Source organism: Coregonus lavaretus (assembly GCF_964263955.1).
Source record: "Coregonus lavaretus genome assembly, contig: HAP1_SCAFFOLD_1874, whole genome shotgun sequence".
Taxonomy (NCBI): domain Eukaryota; kingdom Metazoa; phylum Chordata; class Actinopteri; order Salmoniformes; family Salmonidae; genus Coregonus; species Coregonus lavaretus.
In genome coordinates, this window is record NW_028157949.1 from 59,043 (window position 1) to 73,684 (window position 14,642).

Sequence of the window (14,642 nt, forward strand, 5' to 3'; positions counted from 1 at the left end):
GTTCGCTGCTCTGGCACCCCAATGGTGGAACAAGCTCCCTCACGACGCCAGGACAGCGGAGTCACTCACCACCTTCCGGAGACATTTGAAACCCCACCTCTTTAAAGAATACCTGGGATAGGATAAAGTAATCCTTCCACCACCCCCCCCAAAAAGAAAAAAAAAAAAAAACATATTGTAAAGTTGTTATCCCACTGGCTATAGGGTGAATGCACCAATTTGTAAGTCGCTCTGGATAAGAGCGTCTGCTAAATGACGTAAATGTGCCCTTGAGCAAGGCACTTAACCCTAATTGCTCCTGTAAGTCGCTCTGGATAAGAGCGTCTGCTAAATGACTAAAATGTAAATGTAAATGTAGAGACAGCCACATGTACTGACCCCAGGTAGACACAGCCACATGTACTGACCCCAGGTAGAGACAGCCACATGTACTGACCCCAGGTAGACACAGCCACATGTACTGACCCCAGGTAGAGACAGCCACATGTACTGACCCCAGGTAGAGACAGCCACATGTACTGACCCCAGGTAGAGACAGCCACATGTACTGACCCCAGGTAGAGACAGCCACATGTACTGACCCCAGGTAGAGACAGTCACATGTACTGACCCCAGGTAGAGACAGCCACATGTACTGACCCCAGGTAGAGACAGCCACATGTACTGACCCCAGGTAGAGACAGCCACATGTACTGACCCCAGGTAGAGACAGCCACATGTACTGACTAAGAGGTTATCCCTGATGAAACAAAAGCTTTGAACTACAGTTAACTTACCACAACTCATCTTTCTGTATCTGAATCTAGTCCTCAAATACGATTCTGCTTTCTCTGCAGCGTGTGTGTGTGTGTGTATTATTGAACAGCTCTGGGGCTAAACACTGGTTATAAGGACCTCTAACACCAAATGACAACACTCAAATTATAAACCCACTTCAAACTAGAACAGAAACACTAGATGCAGACATACTAATATTCATGGAACAATGTGGGAACTTCAGTCTAAAGATCCACACACACCCTCTTCCGTCCTTGACACTAGGGCACAGAGATTGATGACACTCCTCCCAAATGGGACTGTCTCACTCTGACCATCTTTCTTTCCTGCCCTTCTCTGATGAATAGAGATGGAAGGATAGAGTGCTTTAATGAGTTAATGGTATAAATCCATCTGGACCAGCCCAGCCAACTCTACATTAGGAGATCACTTTGGCACAGACCAAGACTCCTCTCCTCTGCTTTTGTCCTTCTCTCTCTCTCTCTCTCTCCCTTCCTCATCTCTCCTCTCCTCTCCTCTTCTCCTGTGTGTGTGTGTGTGTGTGTGTGGCTGTGTGTGTATGTGTGTGTGTCTGTGTGTGTGTCAGTCTCACTGGTTAGCTGCCTGCCTGCCTGCCTGCCTGCCTGCCTGTCTGTCTGCCTGCCTGCCTGCCTGTCTGTCTGTCTGTCTGTCTGCCTGTCTGTCTGTCTGCTTGTCGCACGCACACACACCTGTCAGCTTTTTGTGTATGTGTTATTGTGTGCATGTGTTATTGTGTGTATGTGTTATTGTGTGTCGCCCTTATGAATGAATGCAGTTTCACACCCCCTTGGCTGACGTCTGCAGGCAGATCTTATCACAGCTAGAGGAGGTGTGTGTCTGCAGCCAGGGGAAATACATACTGATACTCTGTGTACACATGAGTTCAGGCATCTTCCATTCTCTCTCACTCACTCACTCACTCACTCACTCACTCACTCACTCACTCACTCAGATGTATAGATGTATAGAATGGAACCAAACTCTGACTGGGTTTCTCCTGTTCACCTCTCATCACACACTGCTTCAATGCTTCATCTGTTCTCTCTGTGGGTGTGCGAGCATGCATGCGTGTGTGCCTGTGCATGGGTGTGATGGAGAGTGATGCAAACAGAGGAAATAAGCATTAAAATCTCAGTGTCCCACATGTATATTTCACATTAGAAAGCTTTGTTTGTAGAACATTAAAACCACCTCTTCATCCCAGTTCTAGACAACAATCCCTTCATTCCATCACTCCAACAGATTGCCCCGACATTAAGATGGGCTTTGTGTGAGTGTGTGCGCGTGCGTGCGTGTGTGAGTGTGTGTGTGTGCGTGCGTGTGTTTGTATTTATTAAGTGTGTTTATGTGTGTGTGTGTTACAGATTGCACCACAGGGGTCTAGGCTTAGCAGCTAATCATTGAGCTTAACCTCTCTGTTCTTCTGGACTGTCTGCATTGACCCAATTCCCAGGTCTTAACTTAGTAGCACACCTCCTTCACACACACACACACAGTGGACATACAGACAGCAGGAGAGGAGAGGACAGACAGACATACAGCAGGAGAGGATAGACAGACAGAAGGAGAGGAACAGACAGACAGCAGGAGAAGAACAGACAGACAAGAGGAGAGGAACAGACAGACAGACAGCAGGAGAGGAGCGGACAGACAGACAGCAGGAGAGGAGCGGACAGACAGAAGGAGAGGAACAGACAGACAGCAGGAGAGGACAGACAGACAGACAGCAGGAGAGGATAGACAGACAGAAGGAGAGGAACAGACAGACAGCAGGAGAAGAACAGACAGACAAGAGGAGAGGAACAGACAGACAGACAGCAGGAGAGGAGCGGACAGACAGACAACAGGAGAGGCGCGGACAGACAGAAGGAGAGGAACAGACAGACAGCAGGAGAGGAACAGACAGACAGCAGGAGAGGAACAGACAGACAGCAGGAGAGGAGCGGACAGACAGACAGCAGGAGAGGAGCAGACAGACAGACAACAGGAGAGGAGCGGACAGACAGACAGCAGGAGAGGAGCGGACAGACAGACAGCAGGAGAGAAGCGGACAGACAGACAGACAGACAGCAGGAGAGGAGCGGACAGACAGACAGCAGGAGAGGAGCGGACAGACAGCAGGAGAGGACAGACAGAGACAGCAGGAGAGGAGCAGACAGATAGACAGACAGCAGGAGAGGAGTGGACAGACAGACAGCAGGAGAGGAGCGTACAGACAGACGGCAGGAGAGGAGCGTACAGACAGACAGACAGCAGGAGAGGAGCGTACAGACAGACAGCAGGAGAGGACAGACAGACAGCAGGAGAGGAGCGTACAGACAGACAGACAGCAGGAGAGGAGCGTACAGACAGACAGCAGGAGAGGACAGACAGACAGCAGGAGAGGAGCGTACAGACAGACAGACAGCAGGAGAGGAGCGTACAGACAGACAGCAGGAGAGGACAGACAGTCAGCAGGAGAGGAGCGTACAGACAGACAGACAGCAGGAGAGGAGCGTACAGACAGACAGCAGGAGAGGACAGACAGACAGCAGGAGAGGAGCGTACAGACAGACAGACAGCAGGAGAGGAGCGTACAGACAGACAGCAGGAGAGGACAGACAGACAGCAGGAGAGGAGCGTACAGACAGACAGACAGCAGGAGAGGAGCGTACAGACAGACAGCAGGAGAGGACAGACAGACAGCAGGAGAGGAGCGTACAGACAGACAGACAGCAGGAGAGGAGCGTACAGACAGACAGCAGGAGAGGAGCGTACAGACAGACAGCAGGAGAGGAGCGTACAGACAGACAGACAGCAGGAGAGGAGCGTACAGACAGACAGCAGGAGAGGAGCGGACAGACAGACAGACAGCAGGAGAGGAGCGTACAGACAGACAGCAGGAGAGGAGCGGACAGACAGCACTTCAACCAGTGTGAGCCGAGGTGCAGCCAAAAATCAAATGAACATCAGAGGAAATAGGTGGCACTCATAAAAACGTGCTTATTATACTTTCAGGACACTCATGCGTCATTCTTAAAAAGGAATCAGAAACTTGCTGGTCACCATATCACCATGCTAGAACAGACAGTATATGGGTTTGTAACTATCTGGCTATGCTAGAAAGGTCAATACGATGCTTCCTAACCACCAACACAACTATTAACCATTACTAATCCTAACTCTGATGTGTCCTCTGATGCAACCATAACGTGGGCATGGAAGATGACACACACACACATTTCCTCCAACACCCACCTACACACATGCAGCCATGGTCCAATCTCTCTTTACTACCCTCTGCTATACTACAAAGCTTAATCACTGGAATTACTGTCATCCCTCCCCCTCTCCACTCCCTCTTCCTCCTCTCCCTCCCCTCTCCTCTCCTCTCCTCCCACTCTCCTCTCCTCCGCCTCTCCTTCCCCTCTCCTCCTCTCCTCTCCTCCCCTCCCCTCTCCTCCTCTCCTCCTCTCCTCTCCTCTCCTCTCCTCTCCTCTCCTCTCCTCTCCTCTCCTCTCCTCTCCCAATTCAATTTCAATTTAAGGGCTTTATTGGCATGGGAAACGTATGTTAACATTGCCAAAGCAAGTGAAGTAGATAGTAAACAAAAGTGAAATAAACAATAAATATTAAAACAGTAAATATTACACTCAGAAGTTCCAAAAGAATAAAGACATTTCCCCCTCCTCTCCTCTCCTATCCTCTCCTCCCCCTCCTCTCCCTCCTCCCCTCTTCTCCTCCCCTCCCCTCTCCTTCCCCTCTCCTCCTCCTCTCCCTCCCCTCCTCTCCTCCCCCTTTCCTTTCCTCCCCTCCCCTCCCCTCCTCTCCCCTCCCCTCCTCTCCTCTCCCTCCCCTCCCTCCTACTATGAACCCACACAAACACAAGGATCGGGAACAAACACACACACCTACAGTTACAGGATAGTCATGGAAGAAAGCCTGCCATAAACAGCACATATAATGTTAATCAGGCATGCGTACAATGTCCAGATGGACCGCATGAAAATATGGAGGGATTAAAAATGGTTTAGCATAGGCCTACTGTTAGAGGCTATGCGTCACGTTGCCATCGTGTTGGTGGAATGTAGCCTAATGTGTGTGTGTGTGTGTGTATGTGTGTAATAATGCATGTCCATGGCGGGCTTGCAGCAGGGTATGCTATAGGCAAAGTAAGAGTTAAAAACGACCTCGTTTGTTGTCAGTGGGTCTAGAATACGACATCACAGGCTAGCCTACTCTGCCCCTTTCATTCATAAATACCACAGGAAGAAGGAACGCCATCTCGCTTTGGTGGCGGTGGCATCATTTCACAGGCGCATCACATCCTCCAAATCCTCCTTTCATCCTCAAAACGAGACATGTTAGATCCCTGCATAGAATATCATCCACTCTCCCATTCCTGGCGATAATTCACACGGTTTATGATGCATTAACAGCAACATACATGTCCAGATGAATTTTAACATATGGTAGAAATAACCATTTACCATGGCAAGAATCGCGTGCGTAACCGTCTAAGTGAGGCAACGCCACACAATATCAACATTCTCTAACCGACATTGCCTAACGGATTTTTCTAAAGATGGATCTGGTTGTGGTTCCGTGTTACATACCTGAACTTGATGTGTAGTCCCGTTTTAGTGGCTGTCTTCGGACAAGACGTGTGTAAGGCAAAACGCTGAGTCTTAAAACATTTTATACTATTTATGTAGAGATCTCATGTCGTCCGCGAATTCACAGCCCGTGTTCTCTCACACTCTCTCTCTCTCTAATTGTTGAAGCTATATTTATCTCTTTCTCTCTCTACTTGATATTCCCATACACTACAGGTCTAGTGCCACGACGTCTTCCTTCCCTCTATCAGTATGTCTCCATCTATACCAGTCTCCCTCGATCCCTCTATAGGCTTGCGGAGCATCGCGTCATCACACAACACACATAGAAACGCACAGATAGGTGCCCCCCCCCCCCCACACTTATTTATAGCCTATAACTTATATATTATTGCGGTTAAACAAAAATGGTTGCTTAGCCTACTGCATGATCAGTCCCAACCATGATGCTGAAACCACAGCCCATTCAACTGTGTTACCTGATAGTCCTGTGTCACCAACTGCTTGGGTAGAGAGACCAGTCATCCACAGCCATACACGGAGTTCAGTAAACTGTTTAAAATGTAGATCCTTGGGCGCCATCTTGGCATAGAAAGTTCCAAGAATCACATTCTGAGTGGACATTGGCATGGAGTGTGTGGTGGTTGCAGCTCCCCAGGACCAGGTCACCAGGACTGGAACTAAAGCTTTGAACCCTTTACATTTTTACGTTTTATGTCTGTATCCTTGCTTCCCTAACTTTCTGCCTCTCTCACATCCCCCGCTTAGACGACCACCAGCCCACAAGCCTGTGAGCCCAACATCTACCTGGCTAGGATCCAACCACCAGTCCACCCACTGACCCGCCCACCAGACCCCTCCAATCAAGCCACAATACTCCAGAATCCATCCATTCTCCTATCCTGCGATCACTCCACCATTCCTCCTGGCTGTCACTCCTGCCCTACTGGACTCCCTAATGTTTTACTGCTCTGTGTCTTAACCCCATGTATTTCCCTGTAGCCTACTCGGTCTTGCCCCTTCATGTTGTGTCAATGTACACTCTGTATGTCTGCGGTTTCTCTATTTTTGATTTCTTTGCTGTTTGTTTTATTTTTATATTATCATTTGTTTGTAAAGCGTATTAAGACATGTTTAAATGCACTTTAAATAAATGGTGATTTGATCTGTATCTCTCCAGGACCAGGGCTGGAACTAAAGCCTGTACTGCATGTAAAGAGTATTTGTCTCCCTCTGTCAGTAGTTGAGAGTACTGCAATCCCTTCACACTGCAGTCCCGAAGGGAAACTGAAGACCACACACACACATGTATGTATGCATGGACAGCAAAGGCAGTCTCCAGAGTAAGGGAACAGCTGGGGAGAAAAGCCTCAGGAAGGTAGGAAGGGAGAGAGAGAGAGACAGTAGGGGACGCGTTAGCAGAGCATTGCATGTCTATCTCCCCCACAGTCTGGCCACAATTCTTTGATCAAAGGGAGTGCATTTATAATTTTGTCAGGTTCCCACATTACTAAGCACACAGCACACGCATACACACAAAAAACACACACATAGTCCCTGGGGCAATGTGTGGCCATTCTCCATCTGTCGGTTTAGTCAGACATTACACTCCCAGCATGGACACAAGAGGCTTCCCATTCAGACTCGTCTGAGCGTGAACGTTCACCAAAACACTCACTACATCCCGGATGATTACACTTCCTGTATACCTGTAAATGTACTGAGCACAGGTCAACAGGGCATAGCAACGTCTTAGTGCAGGGCTATTCCACTCCAGCCTTGATATATGCAGTACTGCTGCTTTTCCTTTCTCCGTGGTACTTAAATTGATTGATAATTGAATTGCCAGATTCCTCTGACACAGGGGGTATGCCATAAAGTAGGATCAATGAGTTAGCTATCTTTCCTAAATAGTTTGAAATAAATTCATATTTCTGAATTCCTAAAAAACTGAGAAAGGCATGGTGTTACAGACTCTAGTTGTGGAACAGTGTAAACAATGGAGTACAGACGGCACATTACTCAAGTTCCAGTTTGATTTATTCAATATAATAAGACGAGAATAGAGAGACCGTACTAAACAAAGACTTTACAGTTCAGTTTACATACATAATCATTTTTTCAGGACAGGTGATGGAGTTAAAATCTTTGGCACAGATCTGCAGACATTATGGGGACATGCTACTGTATGCACTAAATACAAGAGACTGAAATAACAACATGGCTACCTTGTAGGAAATGATGACCTGGCCCAGAGATATGGCCCTATACCAAACATACCCCTAGCCTCTACTCCCTAGAAACTTCCATCAGCCCCTGGTACCGTGTTTCCCAATCCATTCATATGGGGAAATGTTTGCTCTAGCCCATATCTAACCCACCTAAATCTTTGATTCATTGAATCTGGTGAATTAGTACAGAGGTAGGTCGAACAAGGAAGGGGCTAAGGGTGGATTTGTGATTGAGTAAGTCAACGTGTCTCAGTGGAGAGTCTGCTCATTTCAGAGCATATTTACATACCGTGAGCTCCAAATGTATTGGGACAGTGAAATTATAACTTATCACAAAGTCTGATTTATTGAATCTGGTGTGTTAGTGCTGGGGTAGTTCAAAGGGGAGTAGGCTAAGTGTGGATTTGTGAAGTCAACGTGGCTGATTCACAGACATGGATTTCCTGATAGTAGGCTACAGATAACATTGAGACATTCACATTGTTTAGAGGTCAGTTAGATTGTGTAGTGGCTACTCTAAGCTTCTGGTTGCATTCCAACCGGTCTTTAAAAACAGTCACGCTGCGCAGATTATCAGATGCTACAATGCCTGGATTATCGGAATTTTATCATATAACATTGACACATGCGACTGTTAAAAAGACAGACTAGAAAGCAGAAAATGCCTTAGAGTGACAAAATAAACAAGTGCTTATTCTGTGTGCAGCAGGGTGGTCACCAGCCACTGATCACATGACAGGGTCCATTACCCTTCATCACGGGACATCACACACTGTTTTGTTCTGTGTGTTTATCGGAGTCGAGACGTCTTTGAGGCTTGTGGTCATACATCGGTCAGTCACTGGTTCTTGTCATGGTTGAGAGCCAGGTTGACAGCTTTAGAGAAAAACATGAGTTAGTTTGACTGACACAGATCTGGTGACCATGTGTGTATAGCTAGATTTACATTGCGGAGATGCGGGATAACTAAGTATCATACCTTACATGTGAATTAGAGTTCGGAGCAGTCAGACTGCTTCAGATGCCTTTTCTGAAGGAGTCAGATTCTCCCAGAGAATATTGTTGCCTGATGTGCTATCACTTTACGTTTGCGTGCGCCATTGGGTGACCATTACTCGCACCAGTATTAATTTTACATTGGCCGTGTTGGGGAAAAACCGAAGACTGTTGTTTCCGCATCTCCACAATATAAATCTAGTTTATGGGTCTGTGTCTCACCTTCTTTAGTGACAGTATCAGCCATGTTCTTGGCCTTATCACTCAGGTTGTTGACGACACTGTCCAGGGTGGCCTGGTGTCTGAGGAACACGGGACGGACCACACGGGAGTAGAGAATAGCAGAACCGTTCCACGTCACCGGAGCCATACACCACAGCAGGAACAAACACTGAGGCAGAGGGGGATTGAGAGAGAGGGAGAGAGTGATTCTATTATGTTTTGGCCTCCTGTATATTGAATGTTACACACACACACACACACACGTACCTTGCCAGCGTAGTAGAAGGGGAACCAGGAGAGGAAGATGTCAGAGAAAGCCTCGGTGACACTGAAGAATCCGTAGACCACCCAGTAGGTCAACCACTGAGTATCATCATCTTTCTTCTTACTCTCTATGGCCTTGATTCTGATTGGATGACAGGACAGGTGATGAATCAGGTTTAACCCTTCACCTGGAAGCATATGATGTGAGCATGACAACACCACTTTATAGATATGTTTTGAGGTGCTACTTACGAGAGGTACGCCGGGTAGACAAAACCAATCAGGTTACAGAGAAGAGAGGCTCCATAGCCAAACAACAGATACAGACTGATCAGAGAGACCACACCTGGAGACAGAGAGATTCTTACCAGATATCTGCAGACATGTCAAACCATCATGATACATCTTGTGTGTGTGTGTGTGTGTGTGTGTGTGTGTGTGTGTGTGTGTGTGTTAGAGCAGGATGTTGGATGAATAAACAGGACAGGGCGTCGCGTGAAACTCAATTCAAACGCTGACATTCACAAATTCAAAGTTGATGTACATAAGACATCTAGTATAACCATGTGGAATATGAACCATGGAACAGGAGTGGGAGAGATTCCACATAGATACTGGTCCGCTCTAACCTAAACCAACAAACTAGCAACTACATTTCCTCTGCAGCGCAAACCAGGTCCAGGGAGTTCAACCTACAGCCGTGAAAGTCCCTGTCTGTCAATTAACTCTTCACACACTTTAGTCAACACATGTACAATGGATTCCCATGGGAGAAAAAATATAGGCTCAATCTGTGAATTTTAGAGCTGGACAGAGAGAAGCAGCTGCTGCCTGCTACTGTAACCCTAGCTAGCAGGTAAACGGCTTCTGTTTGGTTTAGCTCCTGTTTGCATAGGGAAATCATTTACACCTATGGCACCAGGCTTTTCCTCTGCAGGTTGTCTCATCAGTGTCAGTTATAGTCCAATACATAATGCCATTTAGCAGACGCTTTTATCCAAAGCGACTTACAGTCACGTGTGCATACATTTTTACGTATGGGTGGTCGCGGGGATCAAACCCACTACCCTGGCGTTACAAGTGCCATGCTCTACCAATTGAGCTACAGAGGACCACATCAAATCAATCTAACCAAAAATCAATACACCGCATGATCTTCAAGACTGATGACTAGTTTCAGTTATGGGCAGAAGGCTATATATGGTTACAAAACTATGATTTGGTAAAGCAACACTGAGCAAATCTAAAGTATTCTCAAATGTGTCAATGGTGTTTTGTTAAATTCCTGATTTGGAGTGCATCCAGTGTTGGCACTCTCCCCACATACAGACCGGGACGCTACAGACTTAATCAAAAATCCATTCCCCCATAACAGGCAAAACAGAACAGAGACTGTTTAAATACTTCACTATAAGTGTCCTTCATTCCCCTGCTGCTTGTAGCCAAGTCGCAGAGTAAAGCCAAGTCGCAGAGTATAGCCAAGTCGCAGAGTAAAGCCAAGTCACAGAGTATAGCCAAGTCGCAGAGTATAGCCAAGTCGTAGAGTATAGCCAAGTCGTAGAGTATAGCCAAGTCGCAGAGTATAGCCAAGTCGCAGAGTATAGCCAAGTCGCAGAGTATAGCCAAGTCGCAGAGTATAGCCAAGTCGCAGAGTATAGCCAAGTCGCGGAGTATAGCCAAGTCGCAGAGTATAGCCAAGTCGCAGAGTATAGCCAAGTCGCAGAGTATAGCCAAGTCGCAGAGTATAGCCAAGTCGCAGAGTATAGCCAAGTCGCAGAGTATAGCCAAGTCGCAGAGTATAGCCAAGTCGCATACCTGTCAACCTTGGGAATTTCCCTGAGCCCTAGTTTGGACATGACAATAGTCCTAGGCAGCATTAATGTGGTGACTACCCAACGCCTTCCCCCTCCTCCACCCAACAGTTTACACTGCCCAGTGGACAACATGTCTGAATGCTTGGTGATGTGATCAGAGTCCCTCCACAGGCAGCGTAGCGCAGACAGAGTCACTCTCTGACATTGATGGAAGACTAACGGGCTGGCGTTCCTTCTCCAGAAGAAGAGCTAAACTACACAGTATAGCCTACAGGCTCCTCTGAACACACATTGGCCGTAGAGAATTTCACACCAGACGTTCAATTACTTCACTTCATACTTGACCAGACCAAGGCGCACACACACCCCTAGGGTATAGACTTATCTTTACTGCATATTAGGTCCAGTTAATCCAGTAGTAAACAGAAAGTCCATCTCAGACCAACGTAACATTCGGTTTTTGCTCTCAGGTAATTTCCATAAACATCAGTACTGGCAGACTGTGTACGAGTGTCAATAGCACCTCAAAAAGGCCAACATTACAACAGCAACAGAACTAGACTGGTCACAGATCTGTTTGTGCTCGTCAACTCCATTGTTGTCAATGTCAACAATGAGTGAATGAGTAGGCATGATGGCACAAACAGACCGGCACAACAGCAGAACTTCAGAAGGAGCACAACTCAACTATAGACAGCAGGTCACCCTAGAATCTGCCATCTCAGCATAGCAGTTCGTATTTCTGTAGGAGGTATAAATACACCCCTTGGCTAGGGACCAGCTGCTAGCTAGACATTAGAAGCAGCTAAATCGAAATCTAATAGTGGCTTAACTGAAATCTGTTGGGCCTATCCGACCTTTGCTATTTCAAATGAGTGTCGTAAAATCATCTTGTAAGCAGCCTTGGCCTATATGGTCATTAACAGTCACGTAACAACAATAACATTTGGTCTGGTGACACCGTTTGTTTTCTGTGGTTTGTTTGTGTTAGGCCTAACTGGGCTAGTCTGCGTTACCGTTTATCAGTTACAACTGTTGCTGGTAGGCTAGTTAGGTAATGTGACATGTCAGCCAAAGAACTGTCATATGTGCTGACCTCGTCAAACTAGCCAACGTTGTATAACGAGAAAGTATCCACTAGCGGGTAAAGTTACAATGTTTCAACATTGACAGAGTGCAACATTATAACCAAGCAAATGGCAAAGTTCTACAGTGCAAATGGATTTATTATTAATTATTACCTGAAGCGATATATTTTCTCTGTACCCCAGTTTTCTCCTCCATCGTAGCTAGGAGATCTGTCACAAAGTTATTTTCATTCAAAAAAGCCTCATAGCGGTTATGAAGTTGGGCAAACATTTTTGTAGTGGCGCGGTGTTGAACTTGTTGATTTTCGAATGCTTAGCCTACACAAACACAAATCAAACCAAAATGTTACGGTCAATTAACAAGCGAAAAACGTTAAAATATTTCATATGGTTAAAGTTTTACACCGAATTAATCGTGCGTACAAGCTGTCGGGCATATGGTTCCATGCGAAGCGAGAGGGAGGAGTTTAATTAAGGTACAACCAATCAGAAAACTATTTTGTTGCCACCTAGTTGAAGCAACAGGTGATGAAGTTCAATGTTTATTGCTGGCAGTAAAGTTCAGTTAACCATTATGCTACTAATATCTGGGGAGTGGGTACGTTTATACTTTTCTGTCATTGCTAGGGCCATGTGTTTTGAACTATCATGTCACATGACCTAGATTTTAACCTTTATTTTAAGCCTTTTCTAGAAATGAGAATTAGACCAAAAATGAAATCAACTGTCTGAGGATGGTGCCAGACCATCTGGCATTAAAACAGAAGGGACAGTTTGATGAAAAAGCTTTAAACACAGGTTAAAATCCAGGTCATGTGACATGATTGTCCATAACACAGGGCCCTAGTCCTTGCACATCTATCTAGTTATTTACGTCAAAAAGCAATACAAGAGCTTGCAGGCCCAGTCTGGAATCAGTGGAGGCTGCTGAGGGGAGGACGGCTCATAGTAAGGGCTGGAATGGCATCATAGTAAGGGCTGGAATGGCATCATAGTAAGGGCTGGAATGGCATGAATGGAACGGCATCAAACACATCAAATGTGGTTTCTATGTGTTTGTTACCATTCCATTGACTCCATTCCAGCCATTATTATGAGCTGTTATCCCCTCAGCAGCCTCCACTGTCTGTAATTCTACCAACAGTTGACGCTGAGCCTACCACTGTTTGACAAATAACTTTATTCTCTGTCTGAATTGAACTTCAGCGTGACGCCATTTTAGCACAAGAGGGCGCCATCAACCTGTAAATATCAGCGTCATCCCTATACAGTAATGAGTAAGGCTCCAGTTAGGCTAGGCATCACCTTTAGGCCTATCCATTTGTGCAGTCTTTTGGATCCTGGCTATTAACATTTGACGAATGGTATACCAGCGGGAGGTACATCCTGAAAACAGATACAATTTGGGCTCAGCTTGACATAACACCCTTTGTATGTAATAGAATGTCTGACACCTTTTTTTTATTTGGTGGTGAAACCTACCCTTTAATACATTATTTAGTTATCATCCTATAGTTGACCCCTAGAATGGAATAACTCATAGCTAACAGCAAAATAACAGATATAAAAGTTATAAGTATCTCTCTCTTTCTCGATCTGTCTCGCTGTTTCTCTGTCTCCTCTCTCTCTCTCTCTTTCACACCCAGCAGGTGTGTGTTTGCCTATAGAGTGGTGTTTTGCATAGCTGTTGAACCTCACTGCTCCTGACACTAAGACTGCAGCGTTATCATCGTTGGGTTCAGTCTGTTCAATCTTCTTAGAGCCACAGATGATGCTGATGCAGATTACGAAGATAATATCACTGATTCCACTGCTGATTATGCTGGGGTTCCTCCAGACTCAGGGTGAGAAACTCTCAGCATCTCTCATTGTGGTCTACTGGTTTTAAAAGGTTTTAATGGGCTTCTACATGTTTGCACATGGAACACGATTCCAATGCCTTTATTTGGATTATTGTGACTAATCAAAGATAATTATCCACTGTTTCCATTTCAGAGTCATCTGCACAACGTGTTCTGAATGAAGATAATTAATCAACGTCTGTTCGTCTGGGAGAGAATGTGTCTATCAAAGCTGTTGCAAGTTTATCTGGTGTTGATGATGACATGAGCTGGTACCTGCTGAAACCTGGACAGGCTCCTAAACTCCTCATCTATAAAGTAAATACACTTCAGTCTGGAACACCATCTAGATTCAGTGGCAGTAGATCAGGTACTGAGTACACTCTTACAATCACTGGTGTCCAAGCTGAAGATGCAGGAGATTACTATGGTATGGGTGATTATGGAGGCACAGAGCTCTTCACTCAGTGATTTAGAGTCATACAAAAACCTCCCTCAGTCAGACTGCACAGTGACTTTCCTGCTGCAGCTAGCACTTACTGCAGGTGCTGAGGGGCAACAGTCTATGACATGGAAAGCTGGTCCACTGAACACAGAATTGAGATCCTCACACAGCGTTAGACAGTCCCACACCAGGACAACATTACTCTGGTTACATCATGACAGGAGCATAGTTCACCAAACCACCTCCTCTACACAACCATAACCATTACTTCACCTCCATATAGAAAACACCACTTTACTACCACACCATCGACCTTCCCCTCTGTCTGCTGTTTCTCTGTTTTTGATG

The 14,642-nt window shown here is 46.0% G+C and overlaps 1 protein-coding gene across 3 annotated transcripts; it reads right to left on the bottom strand.

Moving 5' to 3' along the window:
* Positions 1 to 7,415: 7,415 nt before the first annotated feature.
* Positions 7,416 to 12,468, bottom strand: LOC311124615 (receptor expression-enhancing protein 5-like). 3 transcript variants are annotated; one of them, XM_084198731.1, is made up of 6 exons: positions 12,432 to 12,468; positions 12,162 to 12,326; positions 9,359 to 9,452; positions 9,110 to 9,248; positions 8,843 to 9,011; positions 7,416 to 8,500 (listed from the first exon to the last, which is right to left on the bottom strand). In XM_084198731.1, exons 2-6 carry the CDS (start codon positions 12,277 to 12,279, stop codon positions 8,463 to 8,465), a joined length of 558 nt encoding a protein of 185 aa, XP_084054857.1. In that variant the 5' UTR covers positions 12,280 to 12,326; positions 12,432 to 12,468; the 3' UTR covers positions 7,416 to 8,462. The 3 variants fall into 3 exon arrangements, with proteins under 3 accessions (XP_084054857.1, XP_084054856.1, XP_084054858.1); XM_084198730.1 differs by lacking the exon at positions 12,432 to 12,468 and having other exon boundaries at positions 12,162 to 12,425; XM_084198732.1 differs by lacking the exons at positions 9,359 to 9,452; positions 12,432 to 12,468 and having other exon boundaries at positions 9,110 to 9,294; positions 12,162 to 12,425.
* Positions 12,469 to 14,642: the final 2,174 nt, after the last annotated feature.